The sequence below is a fragment of the Zeus faber genome (assembly GCF_960531495.2).
Source record: "Zeus faber genome assembly, chromosome: 13".
Classification (NCBI taxonomy): domain Eukaryota; kingdom Metazoa; phylum Chordata; class Actinopteri; order Zeiformes; family Zeidae; genus Zeus; species Zeus faber.
This window is the reverse complement of record NC_137198.1, coordinates 20050915-20077328: the sequence shown is the minus strand read 5'-3', so window position 1 is coordinate 20077328 and position 26414 is coordinate 20050915. Positions and strand designations below refer to the sequence as shown.

The following is a 26414-nucleotide window of genomic DNA, read 5'->3' as shown; positions in this document are numbered from 1 at the left end:
TGTGCTTGAGTGCTGTGCACACTATTTGAGTTGACAATATATTCCTTGTTAGAGTAGACTAAATACGGTCACAGGACTATTGTGATAATTCTTCTGACTTGGAAGACCAATACCCCTTTCCCACTGCATCAAAAACTTGGTAACACCCACTAACATCCGGCAATTGTCACCAGTGGTAAAGGAAAAAGCCGATTCTCAGTCCCAGGTCAAATGACCCGGCAATAGACACAGGTATAAATCAGCTCCACCTCCGATTGGCTCTGATGTGAACAGGACATCCGGGTCCACCCTCTAATTTTGGCCCCTTTACCTGCGTGATGCGACGCACGTTGAAATTGCTGACGTTGGTGTGTGTTCCATCATTTCCAATCCTATTTAGAATCCAAAATCCAAATCAGAAGTTATTTACTTTTTTCTACCGTGGGGACCGTGAAATGTTGTGAGTGTGGGGATCGCACCGTGGGGACCACAGTGGAGAACCCCCACGCTCCCCGCCGTTTTTTGCTCCCTGCCGCTGAAGGACCAGTGCGCGCACTGGCAGCATAGAGTATCTGTGCTCAAGTGTGTATCTGTCCATGCTGCTCCTACTGTAGTGTTGTTGTCATTCATGAACAATTTGATTCTTTTGACTGGCTCGAAATACTTTTTTTTCTGCAAGTTTTACAGTTTTATGTCGCTGTTTGTTTAAGTTGCTGTCTCCTTTAACATTATATTCCCAATAAAACTGGAAACATGACACGCCCCCCTTCCGGCATGTTTGTAACATTGAACGCACCAAAATAAAAAAAAAAACAGCATTACACGTGGCAATGGGAAAGGTGTCCCCACTAATTTTGGTGTGGAAACGGTACAAGACTGCATTTTGTTCTTTCAAAACAATGACTGCAAAAGCTGATCTTTACTAAGTCCCTCCCTGGCTGATCTATGTCATTTTGTGAAAAGTACTGGGCAAAGTAGTTTTAGCGCTGGGTAAAAAGGAGGCTAGCAACCCTGTCTCTAAAGCCAGCTCACTTCATCATGATCGAGTGAGAGGGAATGCGGGGGGGTGGGGGGTGGGGGGGTTACCTCATAGGGAAAGCAGTGAAAAAAACATATTGTTATCTTCATTGACAGATTTGCGCATGATTGCTGCGCAAATAGATTCCTTAGCACCCTGTGACCAAAGTCTGTTGTTATCGCAAATTCAATTAGCATAAATTAAGGAAGATTATATGTCATTTGTTCCTGGGAACAGTTGAATGAATCTGTTAATCCACTATAAATGTTGTGCTTTTTTTGGTTCAAGGCACTATGCAATAGGAATCTATTACACACAAAAGAATATCTGATTGCTGCAGGGTGCTGAAGGGTTTACGTTGACGGATTATTGTTGTTGTTACCTAAACAAAGAGCCCAAAATTGAAAATGTCTTGCCCTGTCCCCGCTGGCCCTGAGGAAAACCTGAAAACAATAGCTTTGTTGAGAGCAGCACTTGCTGAGTGCTTGAGTTGATTTATTTTTGACTGTAAACTCTGTAGGATCGTAATCAGTAGGGTTAGGTAATAATAATAAGGATATAATACTGAACCATGGACTTCAACAATATAAAACAAATATGACTATATTACTACATCGCACCGCAGAAAAACTATTTTTTAAGTAACTAGTAAGTGCTGCAGAAAGAACCTTTAAGAATTGCTCACGTACAGTACAGTAAACATGGTACGAAATGCGCTTTATAAATAAGGTATGACTTGACTTGATAGTGTTCAAACATAGGTTATACTTAGGTTTTTGCTCATCAGTGGTGAATGGATCTCATGCAACCGACAAACCAACGGACACAATGAATAAGACTTTTATTCAGGCAGTTCCAACATGCTGTTGTCCAAGTTTGATTCAGATAGGTCCATTTTCGTGGAATAAATTTGTTAAAAACTGGGTTTTTTATCATCTACGCAACAGTGAAATCACTGTGCGCAAGGTCACGTGATAGCACTGCAGTCTACTGGTAATACACAATCGGGACCTCCCCAAGATGGCGGGGCGCACAGATGCAGCTGCTCCACTGGCCCGACTTTAGACCTGACATTTGTAAATACCTAAGATATTTACAGTTATCCGCCCAATGGATTATTCGATTGGACTTACATAGGAATATAAGACATGTATGTATGGGCGGTCGTATGGACAGACTGTATATAGAAGCACAGAACCGCCGATATTACCACCGTTAAGCATGAGGTAGGTGTTGCGTTTGGAACGCCGATAATGTAAGATCATCTTTTTACTTCATTACAGTGTGTGTGTGTGTGTGTGTGTGTGTGTGTGTGTGTGCGTGCGTGTGTGCATGTGTGTGTGTTTGCACACAGTATGTCTGCATATGCATTGATTTGTGTTGAACCCTGATCAACAATATGAACAATATGATATGATATGTTACGATAGGTCAATTTTGGTTTTGGTCGTTTCACTACCAATCAAAGCACTGCTGCGGGGGGGCCATTCACGGTGAGTGAATGGCCAGGACGATACGAACCCAAGGCGCGATAACTAAATATGACTATGACTACAAACTGACTCATGGCCGTGCAACTTTCCCGCCAAAGCCTCAGTGCTGACAATGCTCTAGGGTTGACAGAGAATCTACAAATAAACGCAGGAGTTTTGGTCGCGGACAAACAAAGGGTCCAACGCCAAACGTGACAAGAAGCAGTGTTACCAATGACGAAATAAAAGCTAGAAGGGTAGTGCTCTTTAGCAATCGCTGTGATAATGAACATTGGTGATCCTCAATAAGAAAAAGAGAGGTTCCCAGTCAAATTTGGGGGTTAAGCCAAAACTTTTCAGTTTTCTTCTCTGTCATGAGTAAAGATTGGTGTATGTTCTCAACGTGAGAACAACAACTGTGATGGTATTTTGGACATAGCGTTATGTGGATTTTTTTTTTCAGATGAAATAAAACTTCACAAGTGATTTCAGTTTAGTCTTGTCTGTGTCTCTAGGAGAAGAGGTCTGTGGCTTCTCTTCAACAGCAGCTAGCATCTGAGTGCCATGTGTGGACCTCTCTCCCCTCTCTCCCTCACTAGACGGGGGAATTGTTTGGCCATGTGACACATGCCCAATCGGGCTTGCCAAGGACTCTCAGGCGTGCGTGAGTCATTCCTAGTTAAACAAGAACATGGCTTGGTTTCCCGCAGGAAGGACAGAGAATCTGGATCTCCAAACATGGCCGCAGTGGCTTTCTGCAATAAGCATCCTGTGTAAAAAAAACCCAAAAAGGACAAGAGGGATTTGTTTCTTGTCCAGAGATTGCTGATACACAGCGAGGGCCTATCAAGAGCCCATGGAGCCTGAAATCTATGGCACCATTCCAGAGATTTCAGGCTCTGTGGGTTCTATTAAAATGAATAAAAAATACTACAGACTACAGCTGAGAGACAGACAAAAGTCAAATGGTATGAGAAAATATTAACCCTCTCAACTAACCCCCTCAGTTTTGTTTAAATGTTATACAATTGTCACAAGCGTTTGGTAATTCCAGGCTTTGGATGTCAAAGGTACAGACCAGACTGAACGAAAATTGCTTGTGAAGTTTTATGTACATGCCAGCTTTAGGAGATAAGTCAACTGATATGTCGACTAATAAGTCCCACAAAGCACTGCATCAAGAATCATCCCGATCTCCTCTGTCTGCAATGGTAGACTTTTGAGTTGAAGGGAAACTACCCAACAAACTTTTAAACTAACTGTTGTAGATCTGCAATGTCTTAAGTCTTGAGCACCTACATGGTGTATTTCTGCCATCAAATAAAACTAATTTTATCATGCAGGAGACACAATAGATTCTGTGTTGCATGTTTAAGGCTCTTGTTTAAAATAAAATAACCCTCGGCCTGCTATAGGGAAAAATAATGGAGGGGGAAATACAAGCCAATAGCCATGTTTCTGCTCTGTTGTAGGTCATTATTCTCAACTGATTAGTGGCTGAACAAAATACAGTAGAAAGATGGAGTAAATGAATTAAAATTGTCAATTTGTTGGGAAATACACAATTTGGTATTTAGAAGCAAGCATGTTAATAAAGATAGATAGAATGATAAAACGATAGATTGAACAACAGATAGAACAATAAGAAGAATGACAGAACGATAGAACAATAGATAGAACGATAGATAGAACGATAGAACGATAGAACGATAGAACGATAGAACGATAGATAGATAGATAGATAGATAGATAGATAGATAGATAGCTAGATAGATAGATAGATAGATAGATAGATAGATAGATAGATAGATAGATAGATAGATAGATAGATAGAATGGAATAGAATAATAAGTGAAAAAATACAAGTACATGGTGTTCAGTATTCAATATTCCTTATTTGCTGTTGGGTATTCAGCTCAGTGTGTCTCCTTAAATTTGATTGGTCCTCGGCCAACAATTTTTATTTTGGTGCATCACTAGTGTTTTGAAGATTTCCCGGTTTCTTTAGTATTTGTGTAACAATCTCACATGATCATACTTCACTACCAGGACAGCCTGAAATTACACAAATGGCAGCGAGAAACACAAGGTTAGAACATTAAATCAAGTTAGGTGCGATAGGGTTCCACCAAAGACTGCCCAGCACTGGATGATAACCTGAGCTGTATGGCGAGGGTGACCACATTTTCAAACTCCCACGTTTTCATCAGGATGACGGACAATTATTATTATTATTATTATTATTATTGTTATTATTATTATTATTATTATTATTGATAATATTAGGGCTCCAGCCACAGGCTATTCTAGGGTCACACAGCCGGTGATGATGGGGCTGCAGCGTGAAGCTAAGCAGCTCACGTCTTGTCACCGCTGAATAAAGCCGAGCTCAATTTGAAATGCATTGCAGCCTGTCCCTTTACAGCTCACCGTCCGGTGGTGTGACCTTATTGTTCAGATTTTTATTTGTATTATTCTCCTTGACATTTTTCGGGCTAAAGGTGTCTTGCCCATGACAACCGCTGGACCCACGGACATGTTTGAGGTCTCATTAAAACCAGGACATCTCAGACATCTTGTGTTTCAAGTTTGATCCTTATTGATGCACATTCGAAGCAGGAATTAGTGAAAAACCGATGAAAATTTACTGGAAGTAGAAGAACGTTCGTGCATCGCCGATAAGCCAATGTTCTAAAACTTCTGGCCGGGTGGTGGAGGAAGATGAGTTTGATGACATCATTATCCAATTTGTTATGCTGTATATGTGCAGGTTGTGGCTCCGGACGCCCATTCGCATCATGTGAAGTGGTTGGTGTAGCTCTGTAGTGGTTACAAACTGCGCATGTGTAGGTGTCTGTGTATTGTCTTACCAGCTTGATGTTGGCGGAGCTTATCGTTTGATATTTTGTCTCTTTTGCTCTTTTTGTAAATAAAGGCATTCTGTTCGTTGTGTCCCTCCTTACTTGGCGGGTTTCGAGGAAGTTTCATACACTTGGAACGCATCGGAAATCTAGGACCTGGCAAACTAACGTAACTCTGTCATTGTTGCCCCACACAGCATCAAACGGTCATGTTTCCGTCACTACGTCAATCATTGCCCGACACATCACCAAACGATCACCAGTCCGTCGCTGAGAGTGCAGCTCTATTTCCACAGACAACATGGTGAGTTATAACAATGAGAAGTTCTGTTTTACAGGCAAACATAGATGGTTGTTTTTAAGACAGAAGCGTTGTAGATATTGTTTATATTGTTTTTTTAAGAGAGACGTGCTGTGTAGACCACATAGTGGTTGCTCTGCGAGACGAGCAACCAGGAGACGACGTACCGGGGGGAGCCCATGCGGCGTTCAATGTGAACTCTGAAAATTGTGCTGTGTTTCAGAGAACCCAGAAAACTGTTAAACACACCAAACATGAGTAAACTGGACCCTGTGTATTGCTGCCTGCAACTATGTTTACTCTTATTATATTGGCATTTCCACCCTGCGTGACTGAAAATGTACTCCTGCAGTATGTGTAGAATGAAACCTTTTCAAGTATAATAATATTATTATTTTAATTGTGGTGCAAACTGGGACAATTTGGTGTTTTGACAGATATCTCTCGGGACGCAGTCGGGACGTCTGGTCACCGTATGTATGGCCAACTGGGGTCTTTTTCAACAACTATCTTAGGCCCAATCTCTCTGTGCAAATGAGCAAAGCTTTGGGGATTTCTGGCTTTGCATTCCATAATGCTGCAGAGACAGAGTGCCTCACAAAGCCTGACTGCAGCAAATTCCACACAATGGAACATGTCTTTCTCTCTGTGACTCACTCACACACACACACACACACACACACACACACACACACACACACACACACACACACACACACACACACACACACACACACACACACACACACACACACACACACACACACACACACAGCTGCTATGAGCCATGAGTGACCAAAAAAAGGGAGAAAGGAGACGGAAATTTAAAATAAATGAAAAAATATTATCCACCAAGTCAATTGACCATGCAAGTCTCAAAGAGCGAGCTTGAGGAGGATTCCTTGGAAATTTCAAACGTAAATCATGACCAGGACAGGGCAGTTCAGTTTACACCCCGGTCACATGTTCAACCCAACCCCGACTTAACTGAGCAATCAGCCCCGGCTGCACCCAGAAAATCCAAATTCCACACAATCTGGACACTCAGATCAAACTCTACAGCAACATGAGTCATTTCACTCCAGGGAGACGTTTACCTTAATGCATCCTTGCAAAGGGCAATGGATGGCCAGTCAACAAACAACTCGCCCACTCAAACTAAAAGTTGTGTAAACTTCTGTGTTGTGAATGGAGTTTCATACTGTAGTTTGTAAGTGCCAAATTCCCAGCAGCACATGGAAGGAAACAAGGACAAAGGATGAGCGGGTTTGTTTACCAATGCAACCCTGAGCACCACATGTAGGAACAAAAAAAAACGATCACAAGCCACATTATGAGTTAATACCTTGACACATTTACAGCTGGCATACTTCCCGTTGCCATGCAGTCACTCATATGTTTGCAATAAGGCTTCACTTTCACAATGTCAAAAAAGATTGTGCCAGACCATGTGACGATGCACTCGAGACATTATGTACAAATTAACTTACATGCTCATAGGTAGAAAGCAGCTAGTAGATGGCAACAGAAAAGAAGACTAAGCTTATGAACTTTTCAAATACATAGCCTCTGGTTATGCAAGAGAAAACTTGTGAAATGCCACAACAATAAGACTTCGGTACAGGCTATGTTCTGCAAAAGCTCTTTTGGAGCTTTCAAAGGGGCAGCATGTGTGACAAAGCACATGGAATACACAGGGAATTCAGATGGTGGCAAAATAGTGCTAACAATGTGCAAGTGATCATTTATCCAACATAGGAAATCCCCGAGAAGGGTTTCAACAGCGTCATTACAGTGAGGAAGAGTAATTTACTATCATGTCTAGAACACTGAGGCAGTCTTCAGAGAGAACAGCTGAAAAACTAATGTAGGCCAGCTTGAAAAAAAAAACAAACTCCCTTGTTTCTTGGTTCAAGTGCATGGTGAAATTCTCCTGGACCAAAGCCAACGTGTATGATTACTTTTGAGCCAGAACCATTTCTTTCTTCATTTCTCAGCCGCTTCAGAGGGAACGGCAGAGAAGAGAGGTGTTCAAGTACAAAGGGTTATGAAATGTTAATATTGAATATTTACTAAGACATAACTCGACTCAAAGTTAAGAGTCTGTTTAGGTTTTAGGACAGCATTTCTCAGCATTGTTTACAATAATAGAAAACAATCAAGACTCAAGATTCAAGTGGCTCTTTGTCACATAGATATACATACGGTCATACATATACTGTATGTAGTGAAATGTCAACCGAATAAAGAGATCATGTGTTTTTAAAATAAATCTTTTCCATGAAGAAAAAAAACAAATATGTGCATATGGTAGACAGCATCACTTAGCTTAACATAAGGGTTCCACCCAAATGAACTCAATCACATATGAAGAACGAATATATATATTTAAATGATAAATTGAGCAGCTCAAGAGAAAAAAAACAGGCAAATCTGAATGAACAGAATAATGACTGTGCAATGCATTCTATTAAACATCTCACAAAAATAAAATGTCATCACGCAGTCCTTAAAAGCTAGTGTAGAGATTATCTGAGACCCTGTATGGAACGGCCGGTCAAGGAGGAAATTCCGAAGCAGAATGTGGCATGCAGCCAGGCGGGAAGAGAGAAATGCAATGCCTTTAAAGAACTTTAAAAGAAAGAACCTCTGGAGCCCGGCAAGGCGGCTATCTCTCAATTGAACCTAGTGATATGAGCAGAAACCACAAGGCTTTCTAGCAGTTATTTAACTATAAGCGTCTTTACTGTCAATTGACAAGTTCAGGAGGAAAAAAGTCACAGATGGCATTTGAACCACCAGCCCGGGAATAGTTACATAGGGGCAAAAAAATTCTATAAGAGGTAAAGCCAAGCTTCACACAAATTCTCTCTCCAAGAAGGTGCCTTAAATCCACTCTGACTACTGTGCAATGGGGCTTAATGCGATCAGCCTCAGCAGACGGACCACATACTGCAGGAGGACAACTATTCCTTGCATTCAGACATTCAATCAAAGAGCACCTGGGTAGGCTTCAAGGGGGACAGCTTAAAGAAGTCCTCTAGTTGCGTAGTGGCCCCCCATGTGTGCAGTACTTCCAGGCTGTACGACAGGGAAGGCAGCAGAGGAAACCCCATTCATGTCCTGGCATGACAGAGCGGACCAAGGAGAAGAAAGCAACAGGTGGCTGTATGGCATCAAAACCACCGGCAGCGAAAATTCTTGAAGAAACCGAATCCTGTGGGCCTCTTCTGAGCAGCCTTTTGACCGATAAGACGGATAGACGCTACATAAGAAGTGACAGATTTTGTTTCTTTATGTTTTTAACATGTTTGAATGACAATAAACTAAACAGAACCGAAGGTGGCGGATAAATAAAAAGGGTTCTAACTCATTCGCTGCCAGCGAGGAAATCAAGACAGCGTTGTCAGGCAGAGCTAATCCACGGGTTCGCTTCAAGGACATGGGACAGACCTTTCTTTGGGACATGCCGAATGAAGCTCCTTTTGTGTGTGGTGAGTTAGAAAATGTGCAAAAAACACAGGACAATACAACACATCTCAATGAAAGACAAGTGGCAGGGCATGTTTGAATGTTGAAGCATTTTGGGGTAACTGTGCAATCGGTGTGCCTGTTTGGGTCTGTGGTTGTCTATCTGTTTGGCCAGCTTTGACCAAAGGCAAGCTGTCTGGCCAGCTAACCTCCAGAGTGCTGCTGACATCCAAGTCACATTCACAAGTGATGGGAAGTCCAAACTGCCATTTAACCCTCGGCAAGAACCACATTTAGACACCATGATACCTCTTTGGATCTTGAGGTGAAGGAAGTAATGGCAAGCAGTAACAGAGTTGTCTCATCAGTGATTGCAGTCATAGACCACTGAGAGAATGAACATTCCCTTGTCGAGCTCCCGGAGAAAATATCGTTTGGATAAAACTATTTGGAAAGGTTTTCTGACCTCCAGGAATTAGCTTCCTCGACCAGACCACGGACTCAGTCTCTATGAGGAAGACACTTATTCAACTACATACAAACACTTCCCAAACAAATCTCAACAAGACAACCCTTCCCACCACATTACTTGCGGCTGACTAAGCCAGCTGTGTGACCCCAAATCCTGCTCCCTCTTGCCCATCACACCATCGTAGCCAGCAGCTTAATCCAACAGGTGTCACGCAGTTGCACTGGTCCTCGGACATAATGTAGTAACCTATGTATAATCAAAAGCTTTAACATCATCTCAGTTATTCAATTCAATTTTTCATAACGGGGCCTATCTGCACGTATCAGAGAGTCAAGCGTAACACTGTTTAAGACAAATTCTAACTAAATGTAGCACTGATTGGACAAACAGCAGACATTTGGTACAGTGAAGAGGCATTAGGTGGAAATTGGCTTTGTTATAAACAAGATGACTTCATGATCTGTTATTAGAATGGTTTATTTTCATAAAGACAAATTTGGGGCTTTTTAATCACGTTGGAGGCCCGATATTAGTAAATAAAAATGAATTTAGGACACTTTAAAAACGTTTTTAAGGACTCGGAGACACCAGGCATCACCTATATAAAGCAGTCCAAAAAAAAAAAAAAAAAAAAAGCTTCGAACGAGTCTTTAGTTTGGTGGACTGAGAAACCCCCGCTCAGACGTGGCTATTTTGGGGAGAATACCATCGCATTGCCTGCAGCCGTTAGATCTGCTCGGCTGCAGCTACTCACAGAATGGTGGTCTGGGGAGACACGGCCGGCACGGTCTCCAAGTTGAGGTGCATGCATCTCACGGTGGTCCTGAAGCACAAGCACCGGCTGGGGCAGGGGAGCGCACCGTGCGGTCCGCCGGCGATCAGTAGCAGGGCCACCGTCTGTAGGAAGGGAGGAAGGAGTCGGCCGATCCACCGCGCCATTGCTAAGGAGCTGCCCCGCGCTCTCTCTCGCTCTCTCTCCCAGACTAACATCCACTGGACTGTTGTCAGGGCTGAGGAATTCAGCCGCTCCGATCAGCCCCCGCCTCCACGCTGGAGGGGGGAGGAGGGGAGGGGGTTAGGAGGGGGGAGAGACGCGGGGAGGGAGCGGGAGAGGGAGGCGTGGTGTGGGCGAGAGAGACGTGGGGAGGGAGCGGGAGAGAGAGACACCCACACACACAAGCGGGAGTTGGAGAGACCGGGGAGGGGGGGGGGACACACAGGGAGAGAGCGGGAGAGAGAGACGGGGTGGGGGAGAGAGAGACAGGGTGGGAGAGCGGGAGAGAGAGAGAGAGAGATACAGGGAGAGAGCGGGAGTTGGAGAGCCCGGGAGGGAGGTATACGTGGGGGGGGGGGGGGGGGGGGACACACAGGGAGAGAGCGGGAGAGAGAGACAGGGTGGGAGAGCGGGAGAGAGAGAGAGACAGGGTGGGAGAGCGGGAGAGAGAGAGAGAGAGAGACAGGGAGAGAGATAGAAAGGCGGGGTGGGAGAGAGACAGTGTGGGAGAGCGAGAGAGAGAGAGAGAGAGGGAGAGATACAGGGAGAGAGAGAGACCGGGAGGGAGAGAGAGACAGGGTGGGAGAGCGAGAGAGAGAGAGAGAGAGAGAGAGATACATGGAGAGAGAGAGAGAGATACAGGGAGAGAGAGACAGGGTGGGAGAGCGAGAGAGAGAGAGATACAGGAGAGTGTGAGAGAGAGAGATACAGGGAGGGAGGGAGACCGGGAGGGAGAGAGAGAGACAGGGTGGGAGAGCGGGAGAGAGAGAGAGATACAGGGAGAGAGAGAGAGACCGGGAGGGAGAGAGAGACAGGGTGGGAGAGCGGGAGAGAGAGAGAGAGGCGGGGTGGGAGAGAGACAGGGAGAGGTGGAGGGCATGGGGGCAGTGTGCTACATGGGGGCAGTGTGCTACACGGGGGCAGGGTGCTACACGGGGGCAGGGTGCTACACGGGGGCAGGGTGCTACACGGGGGCAGTGTGCTACACGGGGGCAGGGTGCTACACGGGGGCAGGGTGCTACACGGGGGCAGTGTGCTACACGGGGGCAGGGTGCTACACGGGGGCAGTGTGCTACACGGGGGCAGTGTGCTACACGGGGGCAGGGTGCTACACGGGGGCAGGGTGCTACACGGGGGCAGGGTGCTACACGGCGGCAGGGTGCTACACGGGGGCAGGGTGCTACACGGGGGCAGGGTGCTACACGGGGGCAGTGTGCTACACGGGGGCAGTGTGCTACATGGGGGCAGTGTGCTACATGGGGGCAAAAGCCCCCAAAAAGCATCCCGTTGTCTTGAGAAAGGGTCCAATGGGAATAAGGAGATTATGATCAAAATGGCGGGATTTCAGGGTATTAAATAAAGACGGGATTTGAGATTAAAGACGCCACGGCGAGGTTCAAGCCATAATACATCGAGAATAAAGACAACGAAGAGTATGTCAATAATATTATCTTAGAATATTGCGGCGGCCCGATGTGAAAAGTGCATTTTTCCCCCTCATGATGTTGGTTTATTTGGCGGTATTAGCATAGCTGCTGTGGCTGCTAATCAGGGCTTAAATACTAAATTGCAACATGTGTCCCCCTCAAAATGCCGACTTCACCCTCGAAATGATATTCTTTAATATCTTCATGTACGGATGTACCGTTTACGAATAATACAACATATACAGCTCATTTCAGGTACTTTTTAAGTACTTTTTTAAATAAACGAAGACTGTGTTTCCTCACCTGCGGTGAGTCACTGAGTTACGCCGTAGCCCTGACAACTGAACGTAAACGCGGGGAGATGAGGTGTCGTAAACAATAGTTGCTTTCAGACGCGTGTCGAAAAGGCTCCTGCTCTGAGTGCCGCGTCACGCGTTGTGCCCTCTGCATATTCACATAACTTTATATCGATATATCTTTATATCGATATATCTATAAATCTATATATCTGTGAATATATCTATATATCGATCCATGCGCTCTCTCAATGGCACATGAATAAATAAACAACACATAATAATGCGCCGCACATTCCAGCGAACTGGTTCATTTCAATAGCTTGTGTTTGCTGCCATCTGTCGGTGGGTGTGTGTATCACAGTTGACCAGTTGCTTTCTGGATTCTTGTGATGCTGCTGACTTTGATTTTGTACATTTTTTTTTTTTTTTTTTTTTTTTTTTGTAAATATGTAAAAAAAGCGTTTCGCCTGATCACTCGAAATACCATAAAGACCCAACCCAACCGGCTTCCCGAGCTAGCCCACCGGACCGTCCGGGCCCGATCCGGGTCGAGGAAGTGAAACCCCCGCTGGGATTTCTTTGTTTTCTCTTTCTTTTGTCTCCGTGTGGACCACGATGGAGTCGTCAACAACCACCCACATCTAGAGGAGTCCGCTAACGAATGGACTCAATCAGGACAAAAACCAGATGAACCGTGATGGAGGATTGAACGCCGAGGAGTCGAGGTGAGAGATGGGAAACCATCGTGGGGTTGGACATGAGGTCGGACGCATGAAGCCACTGGAGGTATAACGATGAAAAAGAAGAGAGCTTTGCAAACAGAGGGAGACACAACCACAGACAACTAGTGCAGACTTCATTTCATGGAAAAGAACACCATCGCAACGTATAGAAATAAACAGAATCAAATGGCAAAGAGGAAACTCAACAACATTTGAACTGATAATAATAATAATAATAATAATAATAATAATAATAATAAAAATAATAATAATAATACAATTTCTGAAAGAACAATGTCTATAACATCTTAATACATTTACATACGTACAATAATGCCTCATGGCTCCCATTAAGTGAAGAGAATAAAAAGTCATTTGAATAAAAATGACCTTTAGGCAAGAATGCATATTACGGAATGTTCACAAAAGTTAATATATTTTCTGTATTAATAACCAAAAACAACAATAATAATAATAGTAAAAAAAATACTGTAACGCGGGGAAATTATTCTAAATTTTTCTAAATAATTATTAATAAAGTACTTTCTTATCTTATAATAATAATAATAATAATAATAATAGTAATAAATATAATAATAATAATAATAATAATAATAATAATAATAATAATAATAAAAATAATAATAATAATAGTAATAATAATAATAATAATAATAATAATTATTATTATTATTATTATAATAATTCAAAATTCAATGAGCACATTTTCCCATGCGTCAGTGCTTTGGAACAAGACATGCAGAGCTGAACTTTTGAAGAAGTGATTTTGAAAAAAAACCGTTTATTTTCATGAACAAAGTGTTTATTAATGTGTCTCTTCCCATTGTCTCGTCTTGTGCTGAAAAAGCCAATAGGCTGCAGTGCAGGGGCTCTAATTATATATCCATAAAAAAAAAACACACACACACACACACTAAGAAAGTATTGTCATTGCAACATACAGTGTGTGGACACATCCAGTAAAAGGTGTTTTCTATTCTTTCACCTGTAGAAAAGGGGGAAAACGATTTGATTCGAACAATAACCCAGGGGTGTTATATGTTCCTCTTTGCCGCCACCTGCTGGTGGCTATTTGAATAGCAACGTGGACGTTGTCACACAATGCAGACAAAACACCAGCTTTACAGGCCTGTGGCAACACATTTAGTCTTTATTCAGAGTAAGATGTGTCAACATCCAGCATGACAAAAATTGTACAAAGTTCACAATTTATAAATGAAATATCACAGCAACTTGTGATCTCACACATTTATAGCAAAATTAAAATGTCAACAAATCCATGCTGTGTAGTACAAAAATAAATCAAACTTCAGTTCCACAGAGAGCACAATATTTTTTTATTATTATTATTATACAAAACCCCGTCTTTGTCGATGACCACTTCGAAAATCCACCTCAAAATGAATTGGTCCAAATAAAGTAATAAACTCTGATGAATTCACATTGATTGATATGAAAAAGTCAGCGTTCTGAATCGGTGACGACCTCCTTTGTGTGTGTGTGCGTGTGTGTGTGTGTGTGTGTGTGTGTGTGTGTCCCCTTCCGGAGACGGTCGCAGATCATTCGTGTTGTCCCCAAATTCCAAACCAAGTTCTTGGCTTTCCCAACGTCGCGAGCAGCCGGCTTTGTGCTTTGAAAAAATCCATCGCTGTCCATTTTCATACGGTTAATGAGGACGAATTGGAAAAAAACTGGCACTAGCTGTTACTCTACCGAAAGCATTACTATATTGGCAAAAAAGCTGCAGACACGATGCAGTGGGGGGGGAAGGCGTACGCAAGTAGTCATGGACGATGGGGGTCGCGGTCGCCCGGAAAGAGGACGCCCGTTAAGTACAATAGATGAGGTTCCGCAAGGTGGACGACGAGCACCCTTTGCATCAGCTCCCAAAAAAGGCAAAAAATCTCCAAGCTTGATCGCGAACACCGAGCGCGGCGGGAACGGAGGGGGTGCATACGGTCGGGCCTCGGAGAGGGTTTCCGCCTCCCCCTTTTAAAACAAGCCCTCCTTTCCTTTTTTTTTTTTTGTTTTTTTTTTTTCTTCATTTATTTATCTATCTAGTTTTTCCTTTAACCTTGAATTGATTGATTATTTAACCCTTTGTACAGTGATTAAGATATAAAGTGCTGCTGGGGTGGGGGGTGGGAAGTTGGGCGGGGGGGGTAACTTCATCTTCCTAAAACATAGCAGAAAAGAGGTAAAAACAAGTAAATAAATAAAAGCAAAGGTGGGAGGAAAAAACTCCAGGTTCAGAAAAGTAAAACACTACAACAACAACAACAACAACAACAACAAACAAAAAAAAAAATCCACGTCGTGTTTTTGCCCCACCCGTCTATCGGTTCACGCGGTCGGCTCGAAATCCCGTCATGGCGTTTACTCCTCGCTCTCCGAACCCAGATTTTTCTTCTTCCCGCCGATCGCTTTTAAAAAAATAAAAATAAAAACAAATAAATAAATAAAAAGACAGAACATTTTTTTTTTTTTGTACAGTCGATAATAGCTTACAGTACAAACCGCTGTGGTCCTCCTCCTCCTCTCTGATTCCAGATCCCTGCGCTCCCTCGCGCCGCTCCGTGCTACTAAGTCAACACGTGGCTCCGGTTGTGTGGCGATGAGGTCACCCGGAAAAGAATTGCACGCCGCCGCACGTTTAAGGATAATAACTTTTTCTTTTTCTCTTTTCTTTCCTTTTTCTTCTCAAGCACAAGTGCAAAGTAGTCGAGTGGCACATAAGTGGGGGACGGTGACCCTGTAAGTCCCGCCGCCATTCTCTATAAATACTCTTTCCAACAAAGGAAACGACAACAGAAAACAAAGAAACAAACAAAGATCCGTCCCCTTTTCCCGCCGCTTTGTACGTTTCTGTAAGAACATCAAAACATGGAAACGAAGGTGTCCCTGTGCAAAGTGGTACAGAAAGAAAGTGGAACTCATAGAACTTTCTCTGCTGAAAACCCAGTGGCCCGAGAATTACTCCCGCCGCTCATATTGTTGTTTTTTTTTTCCTTCCATTTTTTTTTTTATTTAAAAAGACTTTTTCTCCCCGTCGTCGTATTAAAAGATTTGTATAAAAATCAATATTATAATTTTTTCTTTTTCTTTTTTTTTTTTTACATATCAACTATATTAAAAAGAGTCACGTTTCACCCCCTTCGCTGTATCTTATTTTATAAACAAGAAATTGCATATACCCAATTTTTTTTTTTCCTTTTTTGAATTTCACTTTTTGCGAGATCGCATCCCATACCGCCGGTCGACAAAATGGTTTTGTTTGACTTATTAATATTGCTGATTCTAGCCGCGCAAGTCACGAAATTGAGCGTAAATCCTCCTAGAAGAGGCTAGAATATAGTCTCTCCACGCGAAAGTCGTTACATAGAACTTTTGTTGTGATTATGTCGAGATGGGAGCGGTTAACATGCATGCACTACACGCATGATTTTTCCTTTATTATTATTATCATCATTATCATCATTATTATTATTATTAGTATTATTATTATTATTACTATTATTATTATTCTCATTATTGTCATTCTGGGGGTGATTTTTTTCCACATCCTGGATGAACGGGACTTCCACCATCAGGTTTCCGTGTAGTGATGTCTACAATAAAACATGTTTCATACATCATACATTCATACGTACATCGGGTCGGGTTGTCCTTCCAGACGCGTTTTGTACAGCACCGATTTCTTTTTTGTAACCGCCCTCCGTCAGCAGCTTACACATCCCTCGCTTTTTTTTTTTTCCTCTTTTTTTTTTTTTTGTTCAAAACAAAAGACAAATAAATAAATAAATAAATAAATAAATACAATTCTCCCAGCGTCGTGGGGGGAAAAAAAATTAAAATTAAAATAAAAGCAGTTTCACAAACCGGTTCTTGCTTCTGTTTTCCCTTTTTTTTTTTTTTTTTGCTTTTTACTTAAATAATCTACACGCAAGAAGAAGAAGAAGAAGTAGAAGGAGAAGTAGAAGAAGAAGGGGGAAAAAACACCTAAAATTCATAGAGTCCAAGACTGATCCATCGAGGAGGAGAAGAAGAAGAAGAAGAAGAAGAAGAAGAAAAAAACGTAGCTTTCCTCCTTGCATGTTGAGTTTTGAAATTGTTTTTTTTCTTTTTGATATATTCCACTGTCCAGTTCAGCGTTTCGTCTAAAATGCTTAGTCTCCGAGCGATTAAAAAGAACCCGCGTCCCAGAATGTCCGGCTCGCCCACCGTTCATAAATATACACGAAAAATGTGCATACATGAGCAGCTAAAAACGTCACGTGGCGCTACGTCGGCTCGATATGAAAACGTACAAAAAGCGAATGTCCTCAAAAACTATTTTGTTTTTCGTTCTCAAAGCAAGACCCCAAAATGCAAAAAAAATTAAAACAAAATAAAAATCATCATCATGAGGTCTTTCGGCGCAATAACACCTATTTTTTAAATATAAATTAAAAAATGAATATATTATAATATATAACACTATTATGATACTGCAACGGACCCAGGAGACATTAGCACCTGCTCGCTAGTGGATTTTTCGAGATACCCGTCAAAAACAAAACAGAACAAAAAAAAAAAAAAAAAGAACAAAAACAAACCCAAAAAAGGAGAAAGCCATCGCCCTTGTATTGTGTTTTGTGTTTTGGCTACACTTGGATCCCCTGGACGGCCTGCTTGATGTTCTCCAGCAGAGCTTTGTTCTCGGCGCTCTGGTACTGCTCCTGATTGGTGTACATGTCCGTCAGCGTGGTGACGTAGGCGTCGAAGTTCTGATCGCTCATCGGGTCCTGCAGGAGCGTCGGCACACAAAAAGACAACAAAAAAAAAGGAAGAAAGGCAGCATGAGAGCGTCAATTTGAGCGATTGGATCAGGTGCCCGGCACAAACCGTAATTCCAGCTTTCTTAGGAGAACATCGTCACAGCCCAACTATTGATGGGTTTATTTAAGAGGTGAACTGATGTGGCTCTAAAGAAATGCCAGTTCCCAGAGGAAAATACATTTAAAGGAGGAACTTGATTGGTAATGGCTCAACTGCCGTCCTCTTCGATGGCTACATCCTTTAAATTCAATGCGCCGCCGCACTTATAGTGTCCACAACCAGAAGCCGTAGTGAAGCAATGCAATTTCCTGTTCAGAAGGCTATTTTCTGAAACGCACTCATGCAAGTCTTAGTTATTAGTTTAGCTTAGTTTTGGGAAATTAAATCATAATTTGTACAAAAGAAAAGTGATTTTCAGTAAAAGTAACATCAGCACAAAGGCGTTCAGGAGCGGTGTAGATGTTGGGCGCTGGTGGGGGTTTTGACAATAAAAAAAAACGATTTGTCCACTACGAACCGCCTTCATTTTCCCCCTTTAGTTTTCATGATATAGTCCCAAATGTGTTTGTTGTTGAAACCCAGACCCCAGGCCCCTATCCCAAGACGTTCGGGAAAATTGCGTAAATTGATTTTCTTACTCGTTGATGCAACTGTAAGCAGTTGTTATTTCTCAGTGGAGCCTCTTTGTGCGCCAGCGGTTTCTTTGGGAGACAAGATGGAGGACAGAGTTGTGTTAGTTTGCTCTGAGGAGCGGCGTCTCAGTTTAGCTTCCAAACACGTGATATATTTTTTTTGACACATTGTCAGATGTCACTGGTGTAATATCAATGCAAATATCTGCAAGACATCAGAAAAGTCCCTTGGTACATTAAACAGGGCCAAAACGTAACCAGGTCGCAGAATGTGAAAGGCCTATTTTTTAATGAATTTGTCATGACTTGATAGGACACTTTTTGAAATCCCTCCGAGTTGTTCGTAGCACAAACTTACTGAATGCTTTACGATTGAGAGACGTACCAGCCTGCTGCAGCTCCATACTGTGCTTGAAGGCTGACGGCAAAGACATGTAAGCCTTAAAAATGGTCAAAATATGGTCAAATAATGTTTGAACATGTTCTGAATAACATTTATATCTCATTCGATAAAAAAAACATGTTTTTGCAAATGCCGCAGCACATCCAGAGTGTATCCTTGGCTACAGCAGGTTCCCAGAAGGGAGCATCGCAACTCCCTGTTTAGAATAGAATAGAAAGCCTTTACTGTCATTGTTCCAGTCTCTTCAGTTGGTGACTAGAACAGTGACAAAAGAGCTGATTTGCAGAAGTGCCCAAATCAATAAAACCCTGAAAAACCACGGTTTGCAACCATTAAAAAAAAAAAAAAAAAAAAAAAAAAAATAGAACGTATAAAGACTGTCCAACAATATTGTGAGCTTCCTGTTTTCGTTCAGTGAGGTTGTGCTACTATAGAACAATAAGGCCTGGGTAGAAAAGTGCCAAACCTATCCTTTACTTAAATATAGTTACATGGGTACACTTTGAATATCTAAAATGCAATGCAAAGACTTAAATTACTAAATAAATACAGAACATACATACATACAAATATGCATACGTACATACATACAGTACATGCATTTAAAACATGTACATACCAACATACATGTTGGTATGTACATGTACAACATACATACATACAAACATGCATACATACATACATACATACATACATACATACATACATACATACATACATACAATTAAACTGCAGGATTTCTTAATTAAATTATTCCCTATGTATGTTTTTGTTGCTGTGTTGCTTTGTGTTTTTGGGGCTGAAGCAGTACTGTCCAATCAAATGGAACTCCCCCTGACAGCTCGGAAAGACAAGCGGCGCTTAGCACCTTGGTCTCAGCATGCACGACAGGCTGCGGTGCACAAGTAAATAAGTAAATAAGTAATTAAGTCGGGTAGCATAACGCGAGGTACAGCTTAGTTCTGCGACTTGCTGGTTCGCCGATCCCGGTGGCCCTTACCATATAAGGGAGCTGGGCATTAGCTAAAGTGTTTATCACTGACTGGCTGAGGTCGGCCAGCTCATGCAGGAGAGGTTCATTTTGCTGTTCAATCACCTTGTTTTCCTCCTCCATGGACTTCATGCTGGACTCCATTGTTGTGATCTGAGAGGGGGAGAGGCGGGAGACGCAGCATTACAACAAGGGCTCTTAAAAGCCACAACGGTAGCTGAAAGGACAACTTGGGTATTCTTTTTTTTAACCTTGACCTTATTTTTCGATCATTGGGAGTCAGCCCGAGTGATTGGCATCAGCGTCTTTCAAGGTTTCAGTTGAACGTATTCAGTGTTGAGGGACGAGCTCCAGCTGATCAACGCGTGCAATGGGGCAATCGGAATCGCGTTCTTCGGAGACCACGATTGCCCCATTGCACGGCCTCTTTCTGAAGCTAAAGATGAACAGACTTTTCATTTATTTACTAATTTCCCACAGAATTCAATTGTGTTTGTGGTGGCAGCTGAGAGAGCGTGCGGGGCTAAGAGAGTGACTGAGAGAATGTCCCCGTTACGATCGCTCCCTCTCCAATGTCTCCACGACGCATGGAGAGGGAGACAGGGGTGCAAATTGCTCCCCGATCGCTTCCTCAGAGGACGCACGGAGGACCCACAACGTACATGCGATTTTGATCAATGACATCATAATTTTTTCGAAGGGCCTTAATGCATGACCGTAATGACAGATGAATTAGATCCTGGGCTATTTTTTTTTTTTTATATATTCTTATTTTGAACCAGACATTATCGGCAGTGAAAACCTTTTACGACCCGCCTCTTTTATCTGATTGGCTAAGCGACCATAATGTGCCTTTGACGAGCGCCGCTGCTGTTTGGCTCTCGACCAAAAGCAAAGACGGCGAGCCGCACGGGAGAGGAAGGCGCCGGCGCGTCATACAGACTCCGACCCATAATGTTTAGTGAAGGCGCGTGGGCGGCTTTGGGTGCACCGGAGGGCAGCTATTCCAGTCGGCAGCTGGGGCATGGCACCGAAATGAGGCCCCGAAATCTGCGTTTCGACTCCGCCCGGTAGATGCCGGTCGTATAGGAACCGGTGTCACAGTGTTACCGGGTTTCGGTGCCCAACCCAAACATCCCAGGCATGACTATGTTTTGATTCAGTGAGAGAGAGCGAGAGAGAGCGAGGGAGAGGCTGAGCGAATGAATGCGCGGCTCTAAAATTAACTACGATTCTACCCATTTTAGATGGTAAAACATTTTTCAGATGAATATGTGGCCGTCATTGTTGATATTTCAGCGGGCCGCCACAAATAAATCAATGTGTGGGGAAACGCCAAGTTGTCGCTACCTGCGTCCGAAGTTTGATCATGTCGGATTCCACCTGCGAATTTGATTCGTTTAAGTCTTTGATTTCTTCATCTAGCTGTTTGATCTCCTCTTCGTGCTCCAGCCCTAGCGGGGGTAAAAACACAATCATTCACGCTTCAGTCGAAAATACTTAATTCAGTGGTTAATGTATTGCTTTGTAATTCATACTGTGATGTAGGTATTTATTCATGTCAGATTTCCACATTGTCAGTCGGGTTAAATTGAAGCATTGTGGTTTTCTGATTCGACAAAACAATGAGATTGTATTATTCATCCATCGTTAGCAGACTCTGGTGTAAATTGTCCAAAATGAGCAAGGGTAGCTGAAAGACCCGTGCCCAGTCATGACGTCAAAGTATATTCTAGGGTAATTACTACTGGCGAGCTGGATCACGAGAAGATTACATTTCTGCCAATTCCAACCTTGATCATTCAAAATCAGAACCAACACGTCCAAAACTCGTCATTTTCACTGGATGTTTATTTAAAATCTGGAAAGGCGCTCATCTATCGATTTGACACATCCACATCATGTCATCTCCCGCAGCCGCGATCTGATGGGCTGCGTTGTTTGGGTGTGTTGTGGTTACCGTTGCTGGCACGTTGCTGTTTTATTGTAAGCATTTCCACTCCGGAGAGCCTGGCTTTCCTCATGGCCGAGGTGGCACGTGGACAGCCCGAAAGACTGGCGACACAAGATAAGAAGAGAGAGCATTGTTTGAATGTGTCCTGGATTCCACACGCGTCATACCAAGATTTTTATAGTAACAATACAGTATTTTGTCTTCAAAATGGAGCGTAAATGTCCTTTTCTAAGCTGGCGCTTCGCTGACCCTCTTTCATTGTCGAAAGCTTTCGACTCCATCCATTCCACAGTGGTGGAGTAGTCAGTCGTAACTCATTACCCAATCAAAGAAACAATGTAGAAGAAATCAAACAATGGCGGCAGGAGGCAAATATTCAAGATGGTAATAGTGTGGCTATTTGGTGGTTGCGGTGAAGACAGATGAAGAAGTAAGGAGTAGAAGCTAAAGAGAAGTAAATGACATATTCATCCGGCTTTTTTGGACTTCCTTCATCTTTTCTTCCCCTCCACGAACGGAGCCCACCAGTGTACATGACCCTGATATGGAGCATGACGAGCCAGTACTAGCAGCCGAGGTCCTGGGAAAGAAAACCTTCTCCTTCATTCCTGGAATCAAATATCCACGCCCTTCTCTCATGTGTATCGCCTGGAGACGGTTTCCCTCGCACTAAGGGTTGAGAGAATCCCTCGCATCCCCAAATAGAATCCCCCACAGCCATGCCCCCCGTTTCCCCTTGCACTGAGTTGTAAAATGAATATAACCTTCCTCCTAAACTCCTGAGTTCAACCACGTGATTCACAAATTCACAAAGGGATTGCGCGGCTTTTGCGGCCCGCTAAACCTGTGCAAATAACAGAAAAAGCAAGCGTCTAATTCACAAAGCACCGGCAGACGGTGAAACGCACCCTTAACAGCGTTGCCACAACGCTATATGCACGTATTTAAATGAGGTATTATACATACATGTGGCGCAAAATTTGCCCCTTTCTATGCAAATGAGCCTCAGATAGATAGACGGCGCAGATAGCTGGAGCAATTGATGCGCAATTGATGGTGCTGTCAGCGGCCGCAATCCATTCTTTGTGAGTTCGCCCAGAATCTTTTGGTTTGCCGGCCATCCTTCATCATCGACTTCCATTTTCCGGTGGTTCTACCAGCAATTGGCCGTTGCTCTGGCTTTTCTGAAGAACTGTGTTTTCTGTTTCCGTGCACACAACCTTAAGGCCCACCAGTAGATTATGGTACCTGGTCAATCTTTAACAGCTTCCCAAGTTTTCCAAGTCTTTAATACACAAGAATATACCCTCAAGAGAGATCATGGACCCACCTTCGGTGTGTCAGGAAGCTGCCACTCACGTGGCCCGAGCCGTCGCAGCCCGGCGTCGGGCATGACATGCCGTCTGTCTTCCCCGCCTTCCATGTGAACTGCATCCCGTTCAGGTAGCCGTCTTTTTGCCTTTTGGCCGCAATGGGGCATCCCGACGCACTGCGGTGAGAGGCGTACTTCCCTGTCACATGGCCCTGACCATCGCAACCGGGCACCGGACACCTGCGTGGCAGAAATGTTCATGGTCTCAGGAGATGATTGGGACAAAGTTGGGTTTGTTTGACCTTTCAGAGGTTTGCTTATTCAAGTCCTAAAACATAGTCCCAGAATGTCTGTGACTTTGTATAGGACTTGATTAACACAACTGGACAGTCTTAACGATGTGCACATTTTAGTGTACATTATTAGAAGGATCATTGAGATAATCACTCATTATCAGTACAGATTTGTGAATTTAATTGAAATTTCTTGGTTTTTCAGTGCTCTCTACAACTTCCATAGCCCATGAAATGTTTTCATGCGGTTTGAACATTAGAGTCAAGTGTATTACAACATATGATCGTCACGACCTCGTGATGTGGATCGCCGAACCCAACAGAAGCAAAGTCTTGGGGATGGTAGCTCAGGAGGTAGAGCTGGTGGTCTAGTGATCCAAAGGTTGCTGGTTCGATCCCAGGCTCCTCCTGCTAGCATGCTGTAGTGTCCTTGAGCAAGACACTTAACCCCTCATTGCTCCTGATGGCTGCGTCCGTCGGTGTTTGAATAATTGTAAGTCGCTTTGGATAAAAGCGTCTGCTAAATGTAAATGTAAATGTAAATGTCTTTGGACATGAGCGACAACGCTATGCAAGCATTACTGTGTCTCTCGATGTTTGTCTCTCTGTTTTCCCTCAACCGCTGCGCCTCCTCATCCTACAGGGGCAAACAGGGCCGCCTGCTTCCCCTCATGTGGTTTGAACACAGAGGAACTGTGTCAGAAAACAAGGAGTTGAGGGGAGGCTGAAGGGCAGAGGGCTGAGCTTCAGTCTCAACATGATAGCAGAGGAGATCTCCCATCGGCCCACGGCCCACTGGTGGGAGGAACGGGAGGTTCAGGGGAGATGAAAAGTCCTGATCCCCCGGTTCAATCAGGGAAACAAATCCCCTATATATTGAGGAAGAGGAACCCTCGCTATCTCTCCAAGCACAATAAGAATGACTGTGGCGCTGCCTACTCTCAATGACAAAAGAGCAAGGAAGATACAGAAAGCTGGTTCTCACAACCGGGGGTTACTTCTCTCAAATAAGACCAAGTTGACTTAAATTAGATGGATTTATAACAAATATTGAAAGAATTGTATTTGGAAGTTAGCGTCCGTGCTCTGAAAGGCTCGGAAACCTTTCCTGTTATCCCGCTTTGAGGTCTGTCTGCCAAAACAGAAATGGTAATTAAAAGTATTTTTCACCCATTTCGATGTCTACACAGGGAGCGCAGGGTAAACTGGCCCCAGTCCCAGTCCCACAACTTGCAAGGGAACAACACGGAGAGTGTCTGGTGCGCCTTGTTTGTGCTCTGCACCACAAGAGAAATCAATGCGGCTCCAGGGCTGAGGCTAAGTCCTATTGTGGGATTTAGGTGGAGTTCAGATCAATCTCTACCTCTACCTTTGCCTCTATCGCTCCTCTCCTTTCCTCTCTGATTTGGTTCAACCCTTTCCCCCTCCCCCACCTCTGTGTCTGTGGGATTTCACCAGAGACTGCAGGATCTTCCTTGCTTTAAACCAACACGGCTTTGCAACTTTCCCCTGCACCATAAGACTTCTTTGCAACTTTTTTTCCGTCTTGCAATTTTGGTGCAGGGCGGACGGGGGCTTTCGCGCCCCGCTCCAGATACTTTGCTTTACCCTCTGTGTCATCATTCATCCTGTCCCCCTGTTGTTTAAAGGAGCAAAGTACCAAAGTCTACTAAATTTTAAATAATAAATAACATTTCACAGATACAGTACTGGCACACTCTCATTCAGCTTAGGCAAAGTCAATAACTTGAAAAATTAGAAAGTTAACACACAAAATGACGGTACTACAGCTAACATATGAAGTGTCAAATCGTAACGAGCACCAATGGTAAGACTGCGTTATCAGGGTTTTGCATGGAGGCTAAAGAGTGATGAGGCGTTTGTCCCACTGTACCTGATAGGCTCCTGGTCCTCCTTGTTCTCTTTGCTGTGGATGATCTTTATCCCGCTCTTTCTGGCCCGCGGACACCCTGAGAGACTGCAGATAAATGACACGGTGTGATGAACAGCGGTGAGTCCACGTATCAAGAGATGGGAGAAAGAGAGAAGAGATCGCGAGACGAAAACTGAAATAATGGAATCAAATAAATGGTGGTCCATCAGTATGTGTGTGACAGCTGGTAAAGTAAAGAAAAAATGGCAAGAGGAAAATGGTGCTCTCGCATATTTCCTTCATATTTCCATGTAAAGACACATTCCGTCTTCAATGGCTTAACATTCATGATTAAGCTTTTTGATGATCTTGATTTGCTTCCCCTAAGGGTTTCCTCTTGTTGGTGGCACGATTAAAATATAAAAGGTAAAACTGACTACATCACTTATGAGAGAATCTCTTATACTGAAGTCGGCGCTGGAAAATCTGGGTTCACAAAGTAAGAAATCACTCTGGGATTTTGAGTCATCCATAAGGATTTGCCAATTAGCATCAACCCAGAGTTCCCAGGGGGAAATCAGCTGGATCAGTGCATGTGTGGAGAACAAAACATGGCAGGACTTTTGCTTTCTGAACCTGGACTTCTACCTCTGACGAAAGGAATGCCATTTATTGGGGAAAATTCGCTTGAGACAAGAAGGTCAATACCAGTTTCGTCGAGATAGACAAAAGGCGAATTTGCCCAAATAAACCTTTAAAATTATCTAAATATTTGCAGGAGTTACAAATTACACGGACGGGGACATGCAGAGAGAGGAAGCCAGACAGATGGTACAGACAGACAGAGAAACAGACAGACAGACAGATGGTACAGACAGACAGACAGACAGACAGACAGACAGATGGTACGGGACGGGTGGTTTACCTTCTGTGAGAGGCGTAGTTGCCAGTGATATGCCCCGAACCATCGCACCCCGGTGTCGGGCACCTGGGACAGAAAACGCACAAACGACTCAGGGCCTACAGCAAAGGTGCAAAGGGGCAAAGCAGCCCCTATATCTTTAAATAATATGTACATCCACAAGTGCACAGAGGCTTCCT

General features: G+C 43.4%; 2 protein-coding genes across 3 annotated transcripts in view; both read right to left on the bottom strand.

Moving 5' to 3' along the window:
* The window catches only part of pxdn (peroxidasin), a gene marked incomplete at its 5' end in the record, with an annotated part of 64838 nt that extends 54325 nt beyond the window's left edge, over window positions 1-10513 (bottom strand). For both annotated transcript variants that reach the window (XR_013844451.1, XM_080012182.1), the window contains one exon: window positions 10329-10513. Coding sequence is in view for 1 of the 2 variants with exons in the window: in XM_080012182.1 (XP_079868308.1) it covers window positions 10329-10513 (185 nt within the window). The remainder of the gene's footprint in view (window positions 1-10328) is intronic.
* Window positions 10514-17680: 7167 nt separating this feature from the next.
* Window positions 17681-26414, bottom strand: part of myt1lb (myelin transcription factor 1-like, b) — a gene marked incomplete at both ends in the record, with an annotated part of 61082 nt that continues 52348 nt past the window's right edge. The window contains 8 exons of the mRNA XM_080013064.1: window positions 17681-17821; window positions 18494-18556; window positions 19891-20034; window positions 21232-21335; window positions 21842-21936; window positions 23166-23387; window positions 25335-25418; window positions 26239-26301. Coding sequence (XP_079869190.1) covers window positions 17681-17821; window positions 18494-18556; window positions 19891-20034; window positions 21232-21335; window positions 21842-21936; window positions 23166-23387; window positions 25335-25418; window positions 26239-26301 — 916 coding nt within the window. The remainder of the gene's footprint in view (window positions 17822-18493; window positions 18557-19890; window positions 20035-21231; window positions 21336-21841; window positions 21937-23165; window positions 23388-25334; window positions 25419-26238; window positions 26302-26414) is intronic.